The sequence below is a fragment of the Pyrgilauda ruficollis genome, unplaced genomic scaffold, assembly GCF_017590135.1.
Source record: "Pyrgilauda ruficollis isolate IOZ18807 unplaced genomic scaffold, ASM1759013v1 scaffold19, whole genome shotgun sequence".
NCBI classification, from domain to species: Eukaryota; Metazoa; Chordata; class Aves; order Passeriformes; family Passeridae; genus Pyrgilauda; species Pyrgilauda ruficollis.
Genome location: NW_024518095.1, coordinates 8,741,201 through 8,764,880, shown reverse-complemented (window position 1 = coordinate 8,764,880; position 23,680 = coordinate 8,741,201). Strand labels below are relative to the sequence as shown.

The following is a 23,680-nucleotide window of genomic DNA, read 5'->3' as shown; positions in this document are numbered from 1 at the left end:
GGCAGAGCCGCGCGCCCCCCGCGCGCCCCGGCCCCGGCCGAGGTGAGGGCGCGGAGCCCGCCGAGCCTCCCGCTCCCTCCCCTCCCTCCTTCCCTCCTTCCCTGCCCGGGAACGCAGCCCCGAGCGGCCGCGCTCCCCGCGCGTCCCTCCGGGGACGGGAGCGGCTCCTCTTAAGAGCCGGGCTAAAAGCGCCTTCTCGCTTTGCAGATGGAGGTGAGCGTCCTGGCGCTGCGGGACCTGGCGAGCGCCCGGCCGGGGCGGCGGGGCCGCGCCGAGGCGGCCCAGAAGGTGAGCGGGAGCGCCGGCGGGGGGCCCGGTCCGGTTCGGCGCCGCGCGTTCCCTGCAGGCGCTGTCCGGAGCCGCGGGCCGGTGCGGGGAGGAGAGGAAGAGGGAGGGGGCGGCCAGAGCGCCACGGAGCCCCAGCGCCGCGGGTGCAGGGCCGCCGCCCGGGGCGCTTGGAGGGGAGTCGGGCTCTGCGCCGCTTGTGTGGCTCCCGTGGGCAGCCTTTGAGGTGCTGCCCATCGGACCTGCTCTGTCCTCTTACTGTGCAGCAGCATCTTCCCTGTGAGCACCTGGGGCACTGGGATGTCCAGCACTACCCTTAAGGTAAAGAAATAACCCCGTGTAGAAGCCTGAGTCGTGCCAGCCGTGTCAGTAAGTGAAGTGATCGCGTTCTGGCACTACGCTCGCAGGGAAACACCATTCAGCTTTCACCTGAGTAGAACTCACTCAGTGATCTCAAGTATCCCAGTGGCTAGCATGTGGTAAGGTGGAGAAGGCTCTTGTAAAGACTCATGATTCTAAAGGTAAGAACCACAAGGTTCTTAACTTGGCACAGGAATAGTATAGTTCTGTTAATTAACAGTAGTTTGAGCACACTCGTGGATACGTCCACTATGCTTGCCTTCTGGCCTGTATTCATAAAGTGGAGCTCTCCAGTCAAGAGGCTAAGTAGGGCCACTCAGCAAGGAGCAAGCTCATTGTTTCCTGCTGCCTCAGCAGCCAGGAGACAGCCTGTGTAGTCTTGGGCATAACCTTGCTCGGTAGTGTCTCCTGAACTAGATGCAATTCATGACCTGTTGTCCATGCTCAATCTGAGTCCTCCAAAATTCACACAGTTCTTGTCAGATTACACTCCTATTACATCAGAGATTTGTTTCAATTCCTGCTCACATACTAAGTTCATCAGGCTGGCCTTTCCTGTTCTCTATCTCATTCTTCAACCAACTGCCCTTGAGATTTTGTGCAATACAGGTAGGACTTCACAGTGTGTTGCAGCTACTGAAAAAAAAAAAAAAGGGGAGAGAGGGTAAAAGTGTTTCTTACCTTAGGTAATAATGATAGTAGAAAATTAAGACCTGATAGTAGGAAAAAATGATTTGAAAGGGCATAGTCATGTGCTTTTCATTGTATTTGCACAAACATGAACATCTGAGGTACTGAAACAGCAGGTTGCTTCAGCTGCCCTCACTGCAGCTCCACTGCCACCAGCCATAATGAACAGAAACTTTAGGGGAAGATAGACTTTCTGCATTACTTAAGGGTTGATTCACTGCCAAACGTGAAATTGCAAGAAAATATTGAGTGCCAACACTATATGAATATATATTCCAAGGCCTCTAAATTGACCCCTATTTATCACAGTGTAGTAAGTTACAACTGGCTGACTGTTAGTTGTAAAAAAGAGATGTATTTATTACATCCTTTTGGGTAATTCATAGATGAATGTATGCAGAAGTGTTCATCAGTGCTCAGAGCACAATGCTTTTGATGTGCCAAATTTGTTTCCAGTCTGAATGCTACAAAACTGCACCTAGTAAAAGCCAGTTTCAGTTGTTACTAGAACTTTTTTCTGCTTTCCAGCTAGACTGTGCCTGCTAGGATGACCCTTGGAATCACCTATTTAAATATATTTCAGCTACAGAATAGTTAAATTACTCCAAGTAAAAGGCAAAACTTTAGAAAGTTCTTATGGTAATCCAGTATAAATTAATATTTTGTTTCGGGCCTTTATTTAATTTCTGAATTGGATTTCTTACAGCACAAAATAAAATATATTATATCAAGGATACCAATAATGCTTCCTTCAGTTGATCCCTTGAAGGGAGTTCGTCTGTAGTGATAATTCTTGCAGTGAGAGAAAGAGATCCAGAGCTGAAATACAAAAAAAGTTTGATGGCAGCTAGGGACTGGAAAGAATTGAGCATCATTCATGAAAAGATAAAAATCAGCTGATGAATCAGACTTTTCCTCCTAGCAGCTCTTAGCTGTAGTCAAGGAACAGTTTTGAAGATTTTCTTGGTTGCTTTGGGCAGCAGACTGTGCAGATGCAAAACTTTCCTTGCTTGGACACGAGGTTATGTCCCCTTTAGTTTGATATTTTGTGAGATGAGCTGCATCCCCAGCACGGCTTTTAACCTGGGACCTTTCAAAGAGAACTCTACTTTCTTGCTAAGTGTAATGTGGCCAGTGCATGATTTCAGTTTCCCTGCAATTTGGTGATTTATGTTTGTGGGCAATGCTTTCTTGTAAGAACAGTCAGAGTTTAAAAGCCTAACCTTTAGGCCACAGGTTAGATTGGGTGACCTCAGGGTCTGTATTTCAAGGCAGTATCTCAAATACACTTCCTCCAGTATAGCAACATGTAGAATATTTTGACATTCCACACAAAGGCAGAAGAACTGTGCTAAATATAGCTGAGTACCAAGGCACAAGTCAGTAAAAATAACTTCATAAGAATAATGAAATTGATTGATGGAATGGTTTTTTCCTCTTGTGTCTAAAAAACTTTGTTTTTAATAGGAAAACATATATGATCGATCCAGGATGGCCCCAAAGACTCCCATTAAGAATGAACCTATTGATTTATCGAAGCAAAAAGGCTGCACACCGGAAAGAAATCCAATTACACCTGTTAAGATCACTGACAGACCTCAACCTGATCCCTGGACTCCTACTGCTAACCTGAAGATTCTTGTTAGTGCTGCTAGTCCTGACATGAGGGACAGGGAAAAGAAGAAAGAGCTCTTCAGACCCATAGAAAACAGTGAGCAGAGTGACACACCTGATTCGTTACAGGTGAGACTCAGAACACGATCACCTTGTATTCAGTTAGGATTCACATCTTCCTTAAGTTGCTCCTCAGATTTCTTCCAACTGGTTCTTTGCTTCCTATGGAATGGTGCAGAATTGTAAGACATTCCCAAGGACAGCTGCCTACACAGCCATGTCTGAGCAGCAGGACTTCAAAAGTAACTGTCTTACCTAGTAATTGACCTGAGGTCCCCTCAAGAGCCTGAATATTATTTAAAAGGACAATGAAGGAAGTAGAGCTTAAATGTTTAATTTCCCCAAGTGAAGTGCTTTTGGACCACATTAGAAAGAAAATTGCCAGATCTGTTTTAAACAAGCATCCTTTTCAAAAATAAATTCGACAATGAGAGAACATACTCTCCAAATCTTAGACCCCATCTGCAACTGTCCTGCAAAGTGGTCTGCAAAAGCTTTTTTTTCCCACTTTCACCACAGCCCCCAAACTAGTGGTCAGAAAGCAAGGTCAAGCATTAAAATTTATACTTCACAGGACTTAGGCAATGCAGGGGTTGATTCCTGTCCTCACTTCATTAAGTCTGTCCCTGGAGAGAATGACATCACACTGTAGTAAGCATCATTGCAGTTTTCTTCCTTCATGCTCTTTTTTTTCCTCCTCTCATTTATTTCTTGTAGGATATCCTTCCCTGTTGATTTCAGCTACAGGACAATAATTCTGGGTCCTTCTACTGAGAAGTATCATTTCATAGGTACAGATCACTCTGGAAGTGTAGTTTTTACAGCAACTGCAGTAGCAACAGTAGTGTAAAAATTGTGCAGTTTTCCTAGTCATAACTAAGCAAACAGTTCCCTAGAGATCATTCCTAACATAGTGTCCATTAGGTAAAAAATAGTTGATGTTTAAGGTTGGTTCATTACCACTCCAAGCCTGTTAAGATCACACAGCATTTTTGGGGTAGCTACTATAAAGAGTTCAATTATTTCCTAGTTAATAAAACTTTCATTTAATAATCTTCTACACTTAGAAGGGTAACATGCAAAAGAAGGAAAAGTTTTAGAGTAAGAATACTGCTATTTCTGTACCACATAAAACTCAATTCTACCAGAGCACCAGCCTGCCACAAGGTAACTTACTTGCAGCTAGCTAAAGACAGTTTAAGATCCCATAAACTAGGAAACACAGGTTTCAACAGCTACCACCACCTTCAGCTTTTCTTTGCCAGAGGGCAAGACTTCTTTTCCTTTTTATAACACAGAAGATAACCCCAGAGTTACCAGTGCAAAACAATCCTCCATCATTCTTGTTTTGTGATAAACAAACATACCTCTTCCTACATTCTTGCCACCACGGTTTTGCTGGTTTCTATTTTTTCCCACTGCAGGGTCAGAAAGACCACTTTCAGACCATCCTACAGAATTACTTAAGCTAACATCTTGACTAAGTTTAAGGTTTGAGAGACTGAACTAGCACCTTTTATAGTCTCTGAGTAAAGTGCCCCCACCCCTTCCCCAGTCACCAGTTTCTTGAAGTGATAGAGTCACTATAAAATTCAGCAAACAGAGGTATTGCAGGAACTTCTTGATGGCTTCTGCATCTCCAGTTTTATTAGATCCAGAAGTGTTTGAGAGCATATTCTTCTTGTTTCCAAAGGAAATACTCTTTCCAAGTATAATCTTACCATCTGCTAGTCTTGAATGTTGATCTTACTGGTTTTTTTCCTTATGCATGACCACTATTTCATGATTGCACAGATAAGATTTTTTTCTGTAGCTGTCTTGTGTGATGAAATAAGAAGAGCTTGCAATTGTGTTATCCAAGTGCTCTGTGCTTTCAAGGAGTCCATGTTTTTATTAATTAGAAAATCTGATCTTAAATATTGATAACATCTGAAATAAGCCTCACTTGACTATGTCTTGCTTTTAAAAGCTCTGCACTAAAGGGTTAACATTTATTTTTTAACAGTATGTTATAGTAGATGACAGCACGGTTGATGAATTTGAAAAGCAGAGGCCCAGCAGAAAACAGAAAAGCTTAGGACTCTTGTGCCAAAAGTTTCTAGCTCGCTATCCAAATTATCCATTGTCAACAGAGAAAACTACCATTTCTTTGGATGAAGTGGCTTCAATTCTTGGTATGTATACCTGTGAAACTGGGGTAACTGATCCCCTGGGGTAACCTAACAGGTGGGCCTTCCAAAGATCATATTCTAACAGACTACATTCAAGATCTACCTTTCCCAGGGTCTGGATGCTCTTCTAATCATACTAATCAAGAGTTGGAAATGCCTAATATTCTTCAGTGTCTTTGTTGTTTGGTAGCACTACCATTTTGAAATCTGCTTTCTGACTTTCTGCACTTTTTACTGGACAGATCTTGCTTCCAGCTGTTTACCAACTCTGTTGCTTTCTTAAATATTCAATTCATTGAACACTGAAGGAGATAGGATTTACAAACCCTCTGAAGGAGGGCTTACAGACAACAAATTTTGCCAAAATGAACAAACTGGTATGTGTAGGAGATCAGTTGTGTTTACTCCCTGAGTTGTGAACATGTTTGACATCGTATCTTCTGAGATCACGTGGTTCATCAAGGTTACCTTAGCTTTGAATATCACCTTGTGATGGGAAGGCACTGGGAGAACTACAAGAGTACCATGAGAAAAGGTCTTGTTTTGAGTAGCACATTTGCTGGTTCTGCTGTTAAGTTTGGTTTTAGTTGAAAGATTAATGAAATATCTGCAAGAAGTAATAAAACTTGGGAGAGAGGACTCATTAATAACAAACAGGACACATTAATAACAAAAATATCTGAGTCCTTGGAGAGGTTGTTTCTTAGCTAGGAAGGCCTTTACAAAATTGGACTTAAACTAAATAAATCTTGTGTCTACATTTAAAACTCAGGTATTAACAGAAAAGATGTGGCAAATTTTTCTGGTTTGGGAAGAAAAGGAACAGAAGAATGATGTCTTCTGTGACTCTGTTAAGAAAGGCCTCGAAATACCCATTTATTTGCCTTGGCAGAGTGAATTGGAAATAGGATAGAAACAGATTAGGTAAATAGATAAATTATTTTTTAAATTAATTGTTCTTTGAGATTCTGCATTTACTCCTTTATGTGTTTGCATGAGATGCTCATACTCCAGCCTTGTACAGCTGAACATGAATAGCGCTCTATTCTGTGTTGGGAGTGGCATTACCTTGCTTTCCTGAATAACAGAAACTTTCTTCTAAAACTTACTGTTGGAAATTTTACCTCCCAGAAAGGGGAAGGTTTTGCTTGTCCTTCTCCCTTTGGTTTTCCCTTCTTTGCTTGTGTCCATTTGCTTCAGTGACCACAAAATTACCCCCTGCTGATGTTGCTGCTCTCAATGTAACAAATGATGTCTGTGATACAGCTTTTGCTACAAATGTATATTGCTTTGTTCACCGAAGACGTGTGGAAGGCCACAAAGGGGGCCGTACTGCTGGTGCCTGACAGACAGCAGGATATGTGTAACACTCTTGTTTTTCTGAATTATGTTTCGCTCCAAATTCTTCCCACACTTGGAAATACTCATGAATTGTTTCACCCAATAGGTGTTTGAGGCTGGCAAGTATTATGCCTATTCTTCAAATGGGTAACCAGGTACATTATGGCCTTGCCTCCCGCAGGGAAGTTTTCAAAACCTTTCACCCTAACTAGCACTTGTTCTGCTCAGCTGATGTTAACTGTTAGAAGACTTTTGGTGCAGATGCTGCTACCAGCTTATAGTACATTGTTTTACATATAACAGCCATGCTTCAAACAGCGCTGGACACAAGCACTTAGGACAGCATTGCCACCAACCTGTTCATATTCAGTCCCCAACCTTGCTCAAATCAGTCAGGCTGAACTCAAGTTGGACATATTTCATAAATTTCCTATAGGACTAGACCCAGCCAGCACGGATAATTTGTTTCTGTTGTGTTTGAGAACAGTAGGTCTCATTCTTTGGCGCTCTGCACCTTGTGAAACTGTTGATGCCCCTTTACTTGGTACTTGCTTAGCAAGTAAAAGTAATTGTGTCACTGTAAATGCAAGTGGAGGACTGCACTCCCCCTGGTTCCTGTACGAGGGGCTTTTATCTCTGTGCATTGACCGGCCCTTTTCTGCCCTGTTACACACAGGCTTGTGTACAGCTATGTGTCTGAGTGCTGAAGCTCTCTAAGGAAGGGCCAAAGTGCTCTGAAGACCCTGGGACAGTTGGGGTAGGTCTGAGTGAACGGGGCTGGCAGACTGCAATCAGTTCTAAACACAGTGTAGGTGCTTTGAGCTGCAGCCATGGCTGGGCTGGAAGTTAAGAAAGCGGACAAAGAGCAACATACTGTGAAGCTGGCCACACATAAGGCAGATTTTCAGTGTGCAAATATAGATGTATCTAATAGAATGTGTCCACGTGAACAGTGAAAATGTCTGTTAGAGAACAACCTGTTCTCTGTTTGCTTCTGCTGAACTAAAATGAGCATCTATGTCTTTTTTATTTGCTCCCCCCCACTTCCCAAACAGGAGTTGAGAGGAGACGAATTTACGATATTGTGAACGTCCTGGAGTCATTGCAGTTGGTCAGTCGTGTGGCCAAGAACCAATACTGCTGGCATGGCCGGCACAACCTCAATCAAACTCTGAAAATGCTTCAGGAGGCAGGAGAGCTGCAGTATGGAGAGTTAATGACCTCCCAGAACAAGGAACAGGACTTAGAATACAAATTTGGAGAACGGAAAAAGGAAACTATTCCAGATTCTCAAGACAGACCATTACTGGACTTTTCAGAACCGGATTGCACCTCTGGTAGGATGATTACTAAAAGTGTGGTGATACACAGACACAAAATCTCTTTCTCCAGTTTACTATGTCACTTTTTCCCTTTCTTTGCCTCTAAATTAAATAATAAAAAGTTATCCTTTGCAAAAAGGTGCTGAATTCACCACGGAAAGTACAGAATTCTTCCTTCTATTCTGTCCCTAACATAGGTCTCAAGACAGATTTTTCTCTCTGTCTTACAGACTAGCAGGAAGTTCTGCTGAACAATCCAGTTCTTTCCCCACCTGTATCTGACAGTAATGCTTTATCCTGTCAGAAAGAACCATCTTCATTTTGCATGCTGCCCACAAAACACATGATGGTTTTAAGTTACAAAGTCCACTAGAGTCACAAAATTACAGTGGCACACAACTGTGTAGCATAACATAGAATCAGCTTTGGAATTTCACTTCCTAAAAGCTGTTTCTGCAAGTTTGAATTTTTATTGCCCTTTGAAGAGAGACTCCTGTCTGCATTAATCAATTATTTGCTGCCTTTCAATTAATTTCTGCTTTCTGGCATGGAAATACTTTACTTATTTTTTGTGTGAGAAACCTTCTTACTAGCTTTCTGGCTGTGATGGATGACATATGCTAAGAGGCTTGGGTATTATTTGTAACACAGCATCTGCAAACAGCAGAAAGGACAAGTCATTGCGGATTATGAGCCAAAAGTTTGTCATGCTGTTCCTTGTCTCCAAGACCAAGATAGTCACTCTGGACATCGCAGCAAAGATACTGATAGAAGAAACCCAGGATACAGTGGACTACAGCAAATTTAAAAGTAAGATGGCTAATGAGAGGCAAATCAATCAGTCAGTGAGTAAAGAAAATGGGGCATGTTTGGACTGACAGTAAACAGACACCAGTAACAGCAAAAGCAATTTGTGCATCTTTTCCTGAAATATCTTCTGGCGTTTTTTATATTGCACATGCATATTTGTGAAAACAGAGCTTGGTGTGGGGAAGAGTCACTTTGACAATTATCTCCAAGTTTAGCTTCAGAATAAGAAGAAAATGCGTTGTTGTTGATTTATTTATTTTTTTTTAATACTTAAACTCTGTTTCCTGTACTGCTCCGAATGATGTTTCAGAACTGAAGCATGTTGTTTAATTTAATGGAATTAATTTTCTCTCTGGAGAAATATGTTCCTTCTCCTTTTTACCCCAGAAATCTTTTACAGCTGGATGGCAGGGTTTGCTTTCCGTTAGTGAGGATTAGTACTTCAGTGCCTTGGATAACATGGGAGAACTTAGCATTAGTAAATAAATCTTCTGAGATAAAGACTTTTAAGTCTTTCAAGTACTTTAAAATAAAGTGCTTGCACTTCAGTCTTGAAATTCTACACCAAGTATAAGAAAAAATGTGAGGAGTTTAGCTTGAAAATATGTGGGTATCATAGTCAGCTCAAAGATGTTATTTACTACAGTCACAGAGATTTTTCTGAGTGTGTCACATTTTTAGAAATTATAAATAGGTGTCTTCTTGTGATCAGCTGTGCACCCTTGTGCCGCTTTTTGCCAGCTTCTCTTTACCCACATGGAGGTAGCTGCCTTTTCTGGGCAAGTTGCTATAATCACTCCCTAACCTATATCCATCAAAATGAAGCAGACGAGTTTAAACCTGAGCAGCTAAGCTATGAGGTAGCAGTGACAATCAGATGGGAGCTGGCATGGCAGACTTCATGGGAGGTGGCCTAAGTCCATCCCAATTTGATTTTGCCCACCTCATCTATGAAAGCTGTGGTGATAGTCTGGAAGGAAATTAGCACATGGATATGTTCTATATGCATTGTAAACCTGACTGTTATCTACTCCTGCCTTCTCTGGTTAGCAAAGGTACGAAGACTGTATGATATTGCCAACGTTCTCACCAGCCTAGGCTTGATCAAGAAAGTCCACGTCACGGAGGAGCGAGGACGCAAACCAGCTTTCAAGTGGATTGGGCCTGTGGAATTCCCTGAAAAAACTGGTAACTTGTGTAGCTTGCATTTATTTTCTTTTTGCTTTGGCAGTCCCTTCCCAAGCGGTAAAAGGTTGCTTTCTGTGTGTAAAGAATGGCTCAGCATACAATGCATACCCTGTGATTATTAATTGCTGCCAGCTCAACATTTGCCCTTGTTAGACTTTGCACCCAAGATCTGGGTCTGTGGAGGGATGTTGAAGGACACTGTGTCTTGTAGGTATGTTTATGCTGACTGAGATAACTGTATGCATAACTGTGTGAATTGTAGAGCAATAGCAGATAGCACTGACATCTTCAAGTCTGGGTCCACAGCTGTTCTGGGTTGCAAAATTTTGGTAATTCCTTCATAATTATACAGTGAATTATTTTCTTTGTAAGGGGCCGCAACAAGCTAGAGCAGGGCTGTTTCTTGCATATGGCCCCTTCTACAAAAGCTTTGTCTGCTAAGAACAAGGTGGTGGGATAGCACATCTCTGTAAGATGATGTTCCTTGGCTGGAAGCCAGAGCAAAGGGAACCTTTTGGCTTTGATATTTGCATCAGGACAGTGCCAGGAACAAATGAAATGAAGGATAATATAAATACTATCTTAGTACACTTTCTTCTCCTGTCTAGCACACTGGAATGTAGCTGCTGCTGTAGCTGCTATGGAATGGATAGGAAGGAAGCCCTTACTTTGTCCACTGGTGCTTACTGAGTTCTAGGTTTGTTCCAGTTTGTGAGGTTTGAGATAATGTAGAGGTTGCCTCTTCCCTTAATGCCAAGTTTGGTAATATGGCAGAAGCCTAAACTATGAGCTGTGTTGCCTGAAGGATTGTTGTACAATATTATGTCCCTACAGATGAGCTGAGAGGTCACAGCCCAACATCGGATCCTCTGCCAGAGACACAGAGAGGAGCCTGTGCCCAGTACCAGAGCAGTGCTACTGCAAAGCAAAGGTTTACACGTCACGCTTCATTTAACAGTGCACAGCCTTGTGAGGCAACCAGAAGGAAGGTCTGTTCTGAGCCTAACAGCCCACGTCAAGAGAGGCAAGGTAACTACTAATGAAGCATGTTCTTTTCTGTCCCACTGGACCTGCCCAAGTGAGAGCATGCACCAATTTAAGGCACTTGATTGGGTGAATCAGTATAATTAAATATGTGATCTACTCTTGGGAGATACCTGTATTTCTACTGTGCACATGACAATGAAACTTCTGGTTTAGAACCTGCAGTCAAATGCCTAAAGTTACATGAGGTGAATTTGGGCCATACTGCAATTGAATCTGCAGTTTATTTTCTGCAGTTAAATGCTTCTGTTCTGTACTAACTGCAACTATACTACAATTTCTTCTGTGAGAACTTGATTAAGAAAAATTCTTTAGCCACAAAATGCTTGCTTTATTTTATGGTTCCTAATATAGTGAAATTTACTGTAACAATGTAATGGACAGTTGTTAAAAAAGATAAAGTAATTACAGGGCTTTTCACAGTTCCCTCTTATAGGAAATGATGATGTTGAACATGTCTCCAGTGGGACTGAGAGTTCTGAGTGTCTTGCAGGTTCTGGCTCTTGGTGATTAGTGGATGTTATAAAAATATGTCAGGACTGAAAAATTATAGCAATTATTTTATATGGCCAGTATCAAAATATGCTTGGTAAACCTGTCTGTGATTAATTGAATTCCTCTTTGTTCTTTCAGCCTGTATCGTGAATTCAGATGAAAATTGTTCGGAAATGATAAATCTAGCAGCTATCTGCAGGCAGAAAATAGAAGAAGATACTGGGTAGGTTGGTCTTAGCTGTTGTCCAGTTGCAGCTTTGTGCTTGTCATGTTTAGTTTAAGGATAGATTCCATTGATGAGACTGAGATAAAAGAGTTGCCATAAAGTCTAGTTATTACAATTTTAATATTGCTGGATGTCAGCACAGCCTTTTTTTTCCCCATGGTCATTTTACACCCATCTGTACTTGTACTAGTATTGGTGTTTTGCTTCACTAGTTCTTTCTGTCATATGTGTTTATATAGGTAATTCCTGCATCCTTTGACTTATTGTCTGGGTAGCTTGAGCAAATTATGATTCCATGGAAGGCATCTCTGTCTGTCATCTGTCTTCTCTATACCTATTCCAATTTGAATTAATTTGTGAATTATTGACTAGTCAAGTGCAGCCAAAAGCATTATTGGTCTATCAGAAACCTGAGAACTCTGCTTCTGTGATACTAGCAGTGATAAAAAGTGACCCTTCTTGTAAACTGTATAAAAATTGTTGTTTGGGGGTTGAATTTTTCCACATTTATGTCCAAATATGTATCTCTTTGCTTCTAAGGATAGAATAGGGGTTCAATTTTGGAATAAATGTTCTTCCTATATTCATTACTATTTGGGTTTTTTTTGTTTTTCAGGAATAAAGCTTGTGACACTGAAACGATACTAAGTTCAGCAAAGAGCTCCAACATAAGCTTACCTTTCTCCCTTCTTCCGGTTCCTGGGGACTCTGATTTTTGTGTTAACCCTTTGCCTCAGGCAGTTTTCCCTGTGGTTCAGGCAGATGTGCCAAACTTCTCACTACCAAATGGTATCAGCAGCCAGGCTTCACACTCTTCCACTCCAGCAGCCTCCAAAACAGAAAATGGAAAAGCTACCCTGGTCCCCAACCAACCCTTCCTGTGCTTCCCTTCTTCATCCCTTTTTATGTTGTGTGGTGGTCTTCAGGAAAATAACTTGAGGGAGCACCTGCCCACTGCGGGAGACCTGGGAAACAGGAGTGCAGAAGCTCAGGCTGCTGTACCTCCCTCTGGCTGCCAAAAGCGCAGCTCCCACAAGTGCTCATCGCCCTCTGCACCTGTAGATGATGAAGAGCCAGCTGCCAAAAAGCAGACGTTGGAGCACAATGATCTGCCCCTCTCACTTGTAGTACCCAAGGTAAAGTGAATTTCATTATCACTTAGGCTTTCTCATAGTAAGGAAGGATTTTTGTCTAAATCAGTGTTTTCAGAAGGGAAATTTCAGTACACTGCTCTTGAGAGATAAAAATGCTGTCTCCCACATGTTAATAAACTTGCAAGTGGGCTGTATCAGGAAGTATAAGCATTTACTGGGAGATGTTTTCACACCACCAGGGGAAAATGGACTTGGGTTGCTTTGCACAGTGATGTGATGCTCAGCTGTTCTTTGGAAATAACATCCTGATCATTTTCTGCAGCAAAACAACTGGTCAGAGGGGAAGAAATCAATGTAATTATTACTTCTCATCTTCCCCTGTTAGCTTGGGCTTTCCCAGACAGCAGCAGCGTTGCTTACTCTACTGAGCTATAGCAAATGTGATTTGTTCTTTCCCCTACTCTCCAGCCTGAGTACCTCTCTTTGAGGCCCAGAGTTGCCCACAGCAGGCTGGTAAGAGAAAGACAATGATGATGAAGGTGATGTGCAGTTATCTCAGAATTCTCTTAAATACTGGAAGTAGGGGTCAAGCTCAACACCATGTCATATAAGCCATTTGAATATTGAATATAAACCACTTGAATCAAGTGTTTTTTCTTATCAATAAAAAAGTAGTCCCAGAGGTCAGGTATTTCTTATGTAGTATCCAAGTACTGAATGTGAACTGCAGCAAACAGTACAGAGTTTAGGTATCACTAAGATGACTCTTCAAATCCCCAAACAAAACTTTTAACTTGGTGATTTTCTAATCAGGTTTGTGCTGCACTTTTGCACAGATGCATGGGGAAAGTTCATGAGAGGTATTGCACTGTTTTATTTCAGTTTGAACTCTTCATTTCCCCTTTTGTTTTTTGTTTAGAAGCCTTCTGAGTCACCCAAGGCAGAATCTTCCCCAGGAAGTGGCTGTTCAGCTGCTGTACATCTAGAAACAAATCATCTTGACCTTGCAAGTCCTGCTGCTCCAGAGGTGGCAAACAAGGAGTCTACTAAGCCTTTAGATTGTCAGGAGCAAGAAAAACAATCTCAGAAAAAAGACCCTGATGAACCCCCTCCAGGAAATGAGCACATCTCTAAAGAAAATGCCAATCAACCTTTCCAACCACAGTACCTTTATGTTCAGCCTACTACTGGTAAGGACAGCCATGAGATCTAGAGGCACCCAAACCTCTGTATCTGTTCACTCAGCAAATACTGAGTCCTACAAATAGGTGAATATTTGGCATAAAAAAACCCTGACAGCAGTTCTCTGTAGTAGTTTAGTAACTCTGAAATCTCTTGACTCAATGTGAACTATTGCTGCTCTGAAAAGAGACATTTTTGTGAGGTTCCCAAACATTAATAGCATTGAACATTGCATGCCTGAATTATGTACAAAAGACAGTTATGAATTCTGAATTATGTACAAAAAAGACAGTTATCCAGCATTCAAATCTCAAAGAAGCTGGAAGTCTAGATTTGGCAGAAAGCTGGCCAATACAGAACAGCAGCATCCCCTGAGTGTATGAATTTCATCACCTTCAAACTTTGTACTGTCTTGTAACATGCATTATCAGTATAACCCCTGAAGCCCAAGGCACTGGGAATGCAGCCAGCCCTGCTTGTATGACACTGAGGGGATCTAGAGGAATCCGTTGAAAATACTGCAGTGGGATTTCGTGTCCACCATGTTTAGTGCCTGTGTTTGTGTGCAGTGGATGACTGCTTTGTAGGAACAGGATGTGTGGCAGATTTCCACGACTACTGCTTTAGTCTTTGAGTCACTTGTGACACGGAGTGGGGTCTATGGCATTTCACTTAGGTTGAAGATGCTCAGTTTAAAAATGCTGATCCTGGTGTTTTGGAAGATCAGACAAGCTGGGAGCCAGAGCAGCTTCTGCTTCAACACAGTAGTTCAGCTGTTCTCAGCAAAATTAATGACTCTGTGATATATCCTTGTGGGTGTCTTCCATTTGTTGGGTTTGGTTTGTCTGGGTTTTTTTTCCTCATTAAAAGTAATGTCTATGTTTTCATATAGCAGAGGATAATTCCAGTTAGTGGGAAAAAAAAGTTTATTTAGCCAGGATATTGCTTGTAATCAAAGTTAGGAGCAGGAAACAGTAAGGGATGTGGTTGGTGCTTCATATTACCAAAGTAAATGGATGCAGGTACAGTGAATAGACAATTAGGGGGGAAAATGGAGGCAAATAAGGAAAGGCAGCTGGAAGAGTTAGGGGATTGACTTTTCTTCCTTATTTTTTATTGGTTTTGTCATAGTTTACTTCCTAGGCAGACTTTTCTCTACTGTCACACACTTTTCCTATTGTAGATGAAGTTACAGTAGTTTAATTCCCTTTTTCAATATTATTAATGCTTTGTTTTTTCTCTTTTTGGTTTAGGATTAAGCAGTTTTAATTTCCTGTTCTCTGCAAACCAAGCCCCTGGTGCCATCAGCCTGGCTGCGAACCAGTTGCCTTCTCTGAGTGTACCCTGTGTCATGGTGCCATCAGCAGCCTTGGCTTCCTTCCCTCTCGTCTGTTCTCCTTCGTTCACCAGTCCTCTTTCCTCAGTTCCTGATGGCTCCTTCTCAGCTGCTGCCTCCACGAATTTCAGCATGTCCAGCCTGGCATCAACCACCCCTGTGTTCATAAGCACCACGGCCGTTGTCACCCCCAAGGTCTCACCCGCCCCTTCGGTGGATCCACAGCAGCCGGCTCCCCCGGCTCTGCACCTGAGTCCTGTCCTTACAAGATCTTGCAGTGCTGTTAAGCTGGACTCCCCTGTGTGTATGGGACACCCGGTGACCCTTCTGAAGCTGCAGCAGGTAAGGGGGACAGGTGGGCAGGAGTGGTGATGAAGGAGCTGTGCCAGGTGCCTGATGGCAGCGTGTGCCGCAGGCTGGTGTCAGTGCCGAGTTGGCATGCTGAGAGCTGGTCTTCCACTGAGCTTGTGCGTGTCATCTCACGGGTGGCACAGGGTGTGGGACGCTGTTGAAGTCATAGCCCAGCATAGCATGTTTAGTACTGAACAATGAAGTGGTTTTATAACTTACAGAAATTCTAAAATCCCCCAGCAATCTAAAGTTTTTTTCCCCATCTGATAGTGTCACTATGTGTTATGCAATGGCTACAGAAAAACATTAGGAGGACAGGAGGGTTGTGTCAGAATTCTGGAATCAGCTGGTTGCAACAGTTTTCAGGTAGTAGTATCCTGGATTATCCCCTGAGCCCTGTTCTGATCTCTCTTCACTATGTAATGGAAAAGGGTGCAGGGATTAATGCCTCGCAGCTGTCCTCTGTTTGCCTGCTTGTGTCTAGACTTTGAGAGAACTATGCTGAATCACTTTGGGGTTTTGTTTTTTGTTTTTTTTTTTTTCCACAAATAGCCTTCGTCAGCTCCTCTCACTCCCAAGAGTATTCGTCCTGCACATAATGAGGCATTTTTCAAAACTCCTGGAAGTCTTGGAGACCCTGTGGCATGGAAGAAAAATGAAGGCAACCAGACCAGAAATGCCAGCTCTGTGCAGAGGAGACTGGAAATCTCTAGTACCAGCCCTGACTAATTCCACTCTTTGCAAGGGGTGGGCAGATTGTCCTCAGACCCTGTATCAATTACAAGAGAACAAGCTCTTACCCGGCAAGAGGAGCATGTTAAAATGTCACCCCTTTTGGCATGCTTCCCCACTATCCATTCACCCACTGGTTCTGTTAGCCATCTTCTTCAAAATGACCTTTGGTACAGAAATCCTTTTATTGAATTGTTCCTCCAGTACTGATTTGAATCCAGATTCTGGGTTTCACACAGCCTTGTGGGCGTCAAATTGTAATTGTGATTTTAATTTGGAAAACTCTCTTGATTTCTGTGAGGAGATGCAAACAAATTATTTTGGAATCCCCAGGGGTTCTTTATTCATGGTTTTAAGTGAGATGTCTAGCACTTATCTGGGGTAAGCATTTCATTTGCATGTATTCTACTTACCCTGAGTAAATCTGTGGTGAAAATTATAAACTCTTGCAGTTGTGACAGCAACTGCTTCCTTGGTTCCAAACTATCAAAGCCTGCCTCTGCAGTGCAGCCTCTTGCTTTTTATTTTGTATGTTGGAGTGGGATTAGTGCAAAAAAGGATTTTTGCCGTTTCAGAATAACAGATTTTCTCAGGGTAGGATTACTTGAATGTCAGTTGGTTGTGGTACAATTTGCCCAGCACTTGTGGTTAGAAAAACCTAATAATAACACGGTATGATTGAATGTATACATGTGAAAAATATTAAGACCAAAATAACTGTGAATGTTGACATTTTTATAGTTGTGTTAATGAACTGTATTAGTCCTTGGGTTGGTTGTTTTGTTTTTGTTTGTACTTTTACTTTGAACAAAATTTGCAAGTTAGATGTAAAGAAAACAAAATCTGAATCCTTTATCAGGTTTGACAAAGTGATTTGGGAGAGACAAACCACTGAGAGGACTGTGCTAAGATTTCATCTCCTGTTTAAATATCCAGTCTAGACTTTATGACTAAGGAACACTGATAAGTCATTAACCTCACTCATTATTAGATTCAGTCTAACCTGAGTCTACTAAGTGCCTACTTAGCTGTTTACTTAAGTGTACTTGAGGGGTATGTACTTAAGTGCCTAACTCTTCACTTGCAGGAATTTTGTGACTAGTTAATAGTGCTTTTGAGCATGTGGGGAAGACAAGGGAGATCTTATCTATCTAAACCAGAAAAAGAAGTTGAAAAGAGCAGGAGCCTTGAGTTTTAAAGTAATATAAAAAATTAATAAAGAATTATCAGTATACCCTAGGAGAACATAATGAGGAAGAAAAGTCTTAACATCTCACATTCAGAGTTCTCAAACAATGGATGGTGCTATTATCAATATAGGATAGAATTTTAAGAGCTGATGCTCTTATGTTTGGGTATGTTTTCACTAATGTAGCAAACTGCGATTAAATTTGTGCAGTCTCCTGTTCAAAAGACAGAAAGTGTTGCTGTTGACACCACATTAGCCTGGACTTTTAGCAAATGCAAGGCCAGCATGATCAGCTCTCTCTTTGGTACTGGTATTGATTTTCCAAGGGTAGATGCACTCTTGGATGTGCTTTTTTGTTGGTCAAGGGAAGTTAGGACTTTGAGGCTGGGGATTTGATGAGGGCATCTTATTTTTATAATGAAAATGAAATTTAAGAAAGAATTTTAGTGAAGCTGAGAGTTTGAGTAATGTGGCCTTCTCTTAGAATAGACCAATAACAGGTTTTTGAGAGGGCTTGGTTAGCCCTAGTTGAAACAATCTGGAGCAGAATTATCATAGGAAATTTCAGGAGTGCTAAAGAGACATCTTCAGACTGCTAATTTTTTTTTTATTTTAATGACACTACAGTTATGAAAGTTTACAATTTTTTCTTCTGAATTATTTCTTCTTATACACCCACTTAGATTAATTTTGCTTTGAAAAGCAGTGTGTAACTAGCATACGCTGGTGTGCATGTGTTGCTGCTGGGGCAGGAACAGGCTGCTGGGGTTCTCTCTCCCTCTAGTACGATGCAGTCTTTTAGTGAAATGGCAGCTGGGAGCAGGGAGGAGGATTAGAGGTAATATTGGCTCTTTGCTCCAGTTGAAGCATCATCACCAAAATTGCCTTTCTTTGTCAGTGATGTTACTGTGCCATAACTAACTTAACTATACTTGAAAATGCAGGGAGTGAAAATGGATTTTTCATTTCCAATTTCTGCTTACAGTTTTGAGTTTCTGTAAATACAGCAGGTCTGGAAATGAGGATTGACTCCTTCTTCTCCGTGACTCATGGCTGGGAAAGCAGGTTTTGAACCTAGGAGAAAAAGGATGTTGATATGCTGTCTTGATTTTGTCAATGCAAAATTCTCACTAAAATAGAGTGAGACCACTGAAGCAGTTGGGCAGCTGTGTTCTGCACCTGAGCTGCTGACCTGGACTGGTGAGGGGGAGCAGTTGGTTGTCAAGAGGGAATGGGTTTACCTTTCCTATCTTTACCTTCACTGAAAGCTCAGAATTTAAATAAACTATGAACAACTCATCAGCAAAGTAGCTTTGGAAAAGCAGAATTTGTATTTGCACTGAGACAAAGTGCATACCCAGGAAGTTCTGCAGGGTTTGTGAAACCTTTCTGTCCCAAGTCAGTTGTTGAGGAGGCTGAGCATATAACTTATACTTGAATCTATCTGCCACGTTTACATTTCTGATTGTCTTCTGTAAATTGGTGCTATTTCTGTATTTAAAAAGCTGTATTTTTAATGTAAAGCTGCTTCCAGTTTGTTGTTTTTTGCACTGCTAGTTTAATATAGACATTAATTTTATTGCTGTTTATAACTGTTCTTCAGTGATTAGATGTTCTGCTTTTCCTGCTTTCTAGCTATCTGTTTACCTGTCAGCATATAGCTTTACTCCAATCACACTGTTGGGTTGACTATTTTTTTATACTATCTGTTAGCAAAATATTAAACTTTTACAGAATAAAAAATGAACTTAAAACTGAGGCTCTGATTTCAGTATGGAAGACTTTCAAGGACACCCTTGAAAAGAAACATTCCTGCACTACATGTCCAGGTGAGGAGCCTTTGTTGGATGTGAGCACTGAAGAACTAGCAGAGAGGAAAACAGCTCGTCCCAGTGGCTCCATCACCCAGCTATTGTATGCAGCATGGGCACGATTCCCACCCAGCTGTTGCAGGCACAAGGACCAGTGCAATGTAAATTGGCTCCTAAAGTCCTGGAGCAGGCCAGGGCAAGACTGGGTGACCCTGGCCCAAAGCGGTGCGAGGTGATCCTCAGCTGGGCACCACGGGAGCCTGGCCAGCCCCACGCTGCAGCCCGTGTCCCTGCAGCCGCCCCTCGGTCTGCTCCCCACAGGAGGGCAGCCGTGCCTGCCCGACTGCGGCCACTGACACCCGAGGAGCTGGTGCTTGCTTTGCGTCCTTAGAACCACCAGCTGCTTGGAGAGAGCAAGTGGACAGCACAGCTGCAGACCTGTGGCTTCCCCTTCCCTTTCTCCTGCCCTTCCCTAGCCACACATGTAGGACACAGCTCGACCAAAAACTGAGTTTGCTCCCATTAAAATCAACGGCAGGTTCACTATTGATTTCAGCAAGGCCAGTGTTGCCACCTTACCCTTCCCGGGATTAAAGAGGTGTGAGTTAATGCCCCATGTCACCAACAACAGCTTTAAAATGACTGAGTTGCAAAGGGTTGAGATGCTCAAAAATCATTTCTAAAAGGAAAACTCAGCAGCTCACTCAGTGTTTTTTGGACTTTTTCTGACCTGCTTCTCCAACAATAATACCTTTTCCTTTCAATTAATACAGAAAAATTAGAAGTTTAATAAGATTAAATACATTATGAGAATCACTAACAAGCCCTAACCCTGCTCTAGATGCACTGATGGGACCATGGCCATCGTTTCCTTGAGGAGGAGCAGGGCTGTATCCTCCAACAGTTCTTGTCCTCACTGGTGCACTTGGAACTCCCTTTTTTTTTGAAGTAAAAAGTAGTTAGGGGAGTACACCAAACTCCATCTCGTTAATTTCTCGCTATAAAAAAAGGAAAATTAACCAGCAGTACCATTGTGAATGAATGTCTTTCTGCTTCCCAGCCTGGGCTGGGCAGCCCAGAGCCAGTTGGGAGAGACCCCCTGGTGCTGGAAGGTGTTGAGCACTGCCAGCAAACCCAGCCAGAGGCAAGCAAAAGGCAATCCTCCAACAGGCAGTGAAGGAAAGCCTGCTTCCACCATGGCCAGGGAAGCAAGTCTTCACCAGCTGTCTTGGTCAACAAGGAGGGTTTTCTTAGAGGTGCTTGGGTCATGGCAATGCTTTCTCCTTCCAGCCCAGAGTTCCTGAGCAAGGCTCCATGGCCTGCTTAAAATTTTAAAATTTAATTGCTTGGGATATAAAGGAGTGAAAAAAAAAAAGGGCTACACACACAGCTGAGGCAAATTCAAGAGCTTGGGATATAAAGGAGAGAAAAAAAAAAGAAGGGCTACACACACAGCTGAGGCAAATTCAAGCTGTGCTGACTGTGATCATCTGAGAAGATCCATGTGTGCAGGAAGCATTAGTGTCCACATTCTTTCCAGATTCATTTATTGCACCAGAAATGCAATGAGAATTCAGGATATTTTTTCAAGCACTTTCTCCAAGGATTCCTAGAGTGATAAAATGAATTCTAATCATGTCAGTCAACACCGGCTTAAGTTCTGAGAGCACAAAACCTTCCCCCATTCCCCTTGCAGGCCATGGTAACTTTATTTGTGGGTGGCAAAAGGCTGCATTGCTTGTTCACAAAATCCTGGGACCTCCAAGTCTGCTATCACCAGACCTCCTAGGAGACAAAGCCTTCTGCCTCAGCTAGATCACCTCCATTTTACTGCATTTACCAAATAAATAAATTCTCATTATGGCCCCAAATGCCAGATGCCAGACTTTTATGCCTTTCCCCTGCCTCTGGCTGGGTATTTCTTGCTCTGGATGTGACAACAGTGTAATTTCATAGATGATATAGCAAATCTGGGTGGGAGGGGAGCATGAAACTTGGTTTTTTCCAACAGCTGCTTTCTCGTTTCAAAACTGACAACTATGAACCAGCAGTTTACACTCTGATCCCCCAGCATGGTGTGATTGCAAAGGCAATGTAGTGAGATCAAACAAACCAAAATACTGCATCTTGGTAAGTGCCTGTAACAGCAGCTGAAATGGGCCAAGTAGGACCAAGTTTAATCTTTTGGGAAGAAAAGGGAAACTAAGCCTAGAAAATAAGAAATAAAGATCCCACAATAAACTGTCCAGAAGGAAACCTCTCCCTTATTTGGGCAGCTAATTCTTCAACGCTAAAGAAAACACTTTGCCTCTCCGTAGTCTCTGCATCTCACTGATAACCAACCAGCATGTAGTTCAATCATCCTTTCAAAATCTTGATTAACTGGTAACAATTTCTTCTGTGCCCGAAAGGCACCAGGAATTAAACGAACATAAGGTAGAAGATGTTAGGGAGGAGTTGACTGGAGCTCTGCTCTGATGCTTGCTCCAAGTAATGACAAAATCCCCCACTTGACAGCTCACCTACATTAGGGTTTTCATCCTTGTTGTACTGAAACTAGGATGTTTGGAAGATGATGGTTAAAAATGTCTCTACAGACACTCTAGGCCTAAGTGGCAAAGACTCAAACACTCGTGTTCTTCTCTGCCTTTATGGTAACACAATGGCAGTGATTTCACTGGACCACTCTTGGTCTACCTAGGCCTGAAGGGGAGGAGGGTCAGTCTACTGGTTCTGGAGTTCTTAATTCTACCCATTATCTACTGCACATCACTGAGCTAAGCAGCCTTTGACTCCTCTAAATCCAGAGAAAGCAACCAGGAGTATTACCTGGCCCCACAAGAGTTGAGGATCTAACTTGTGGATGTGGAGGAAAATGGAAAGAATGAAGGGAGCAGCCCTGTTGAGCAGGTTAATATACTCACTGGTTTGAAAATAATCTTTAAAATAATTTGGGGATTTTCTGCTCAGCCTTGCTTGGGTCTTCCCATTATTTGGACATGTCAGAGCCTGCTAGCTTGGGACAGCAACAAAACCTGCCCTTGTGCTCCTGCAGTACAAGCCTGATGGTCTTGGTGTGACCTTCCCTTGCTGTCTGATCATTGATTTTTAATGTAAGATTCCACTCCATCATGTGTGCAGAAATCACACAGTTTGAAGCCCTTATGCATATAAGATAGTTACAAAATTTTTTGACATTTTCAAATGCATTACAAAAAAGAGTATTTTAAGAGGCTGAGAAAGCAAAAGCACTTTCCAGCATACACAATTAAAGAGGAAAAGATGTTTCAGGGAATATATTTTGGTATAATCAGATAACTATGCAATGCCCTGCCAGAGTAGCCAGGGCTGAGCTCCAGGAGCCTCTGTAGGGGATAAAAGGATTCACTTAGGCGCCAGCCTCCCTCCTGCCCTGTTAAGAGTCTCTCTGGGCATCTCTTCAAGTTAAGGCAAGCTGCAAAGTCCTGCACAATCCTAGCAAATTGTTATCTCTGGGAAAAAAACAGCAGACTGGAAGAAAGTACCAGACCACCAGCTTTTTCCTAGCGAAGTCTTTGCTGTTTGTTATTTTTTAAATATGTCTGTAAACCTCCCCTTGGCTTTCTCAAGACATGAGCTTAATTAAAGAGAGCAAAATTAATCTCAAAAGTTCATAAACCTTTTAAGTCTGTTGAAGCTCAGAAAATCTTGGTCTGGATTATGATTTTGCACAGAAAAATGTTATTTTTGTAATTCTATGCAAAATTGGGTCATACTTATTTGCTCTGTTTCATTTTCAAGGAGGGATTCTGCTTAACCAATATTAAAAGAAAAATGAGATGCAAAGACAAGTAGCAAAAATTCCTGAAATATCTCCCCATGCAGGGCTATGAGGCACCAAAAAGGTCTGAGGCATGACCAGCCTGTATCCTTCTCCTTCAGGTGAGTCCTAAACACTTGTGGCAGGGCACAGCATTGGCTAGCTGCTCCCCAGGGAAGGACAGCTGGGAGCCAAGGCTGGTGGAGGCAGCAGCTTCAGCAGCCAGGAGCTGCAATGCCCATGAGGTTTGGGCCCAGAGACAGAAGCCATGGCCAGATGCAGCCCAGCAATCACCCAGCTCAGCCACCAGGCTGCTCTGAGGCCGAGCCAGAGGCTGAGCCCAGGCACAGCTGCTACCCAGCTGCCATCCAGCCTGGGTGAGACCAGCCAGAAAGCCGAAAAGCAGCTGCTTTTCAAAGGAAAATACGGGCAGTGTCTCACCCTTAGCTCTCTTCACCAGAGCCCTTTTCAGCAAAGGAGCCCACCTCAGACTCGGCCAGCCAAGCTCCTCAACTTAGCCAATGACACGTCTGGACCAGGGATGACTCCAAGACAATGACTTTAACATGTATTTCAATTT

General features: G+C 42.5%; 1 protein-coding gene across 1 annotated transcript; it reads left to right on the top strand.

The window, feature by feature from the left end:
* The first annotated feature begins 207 nt into the window (after positions 1-207).
* E2F7 (E2F transcription factor 7) lies at positions 208-16,298 on the top strand. The gene is made up of 12 exons (XM_041465678.1): positions 208-288; positions 2,803-3,078; positions 5,015-5,183; positions 7,577-7,858; positions 8,495-8,653; positions 9,704-9,841; positions 10,676-10,870; positions 11,519-11,603; positions 12,223-12,742; positions 13,620-13,890; positions 15,136-15,560; positions 16,122-16,298. The coding sequence occupies exons 1-12, from the start codon at positions 208-210 to the stop codon at positions 16,296-16,298; spliced, it is 2,778 nt and encodes a 925-aa protein (XP_041321612.1).
* The last annotated feature ends 7,382 nt before the right edge of the window (positions 16,299-23,680 follow it).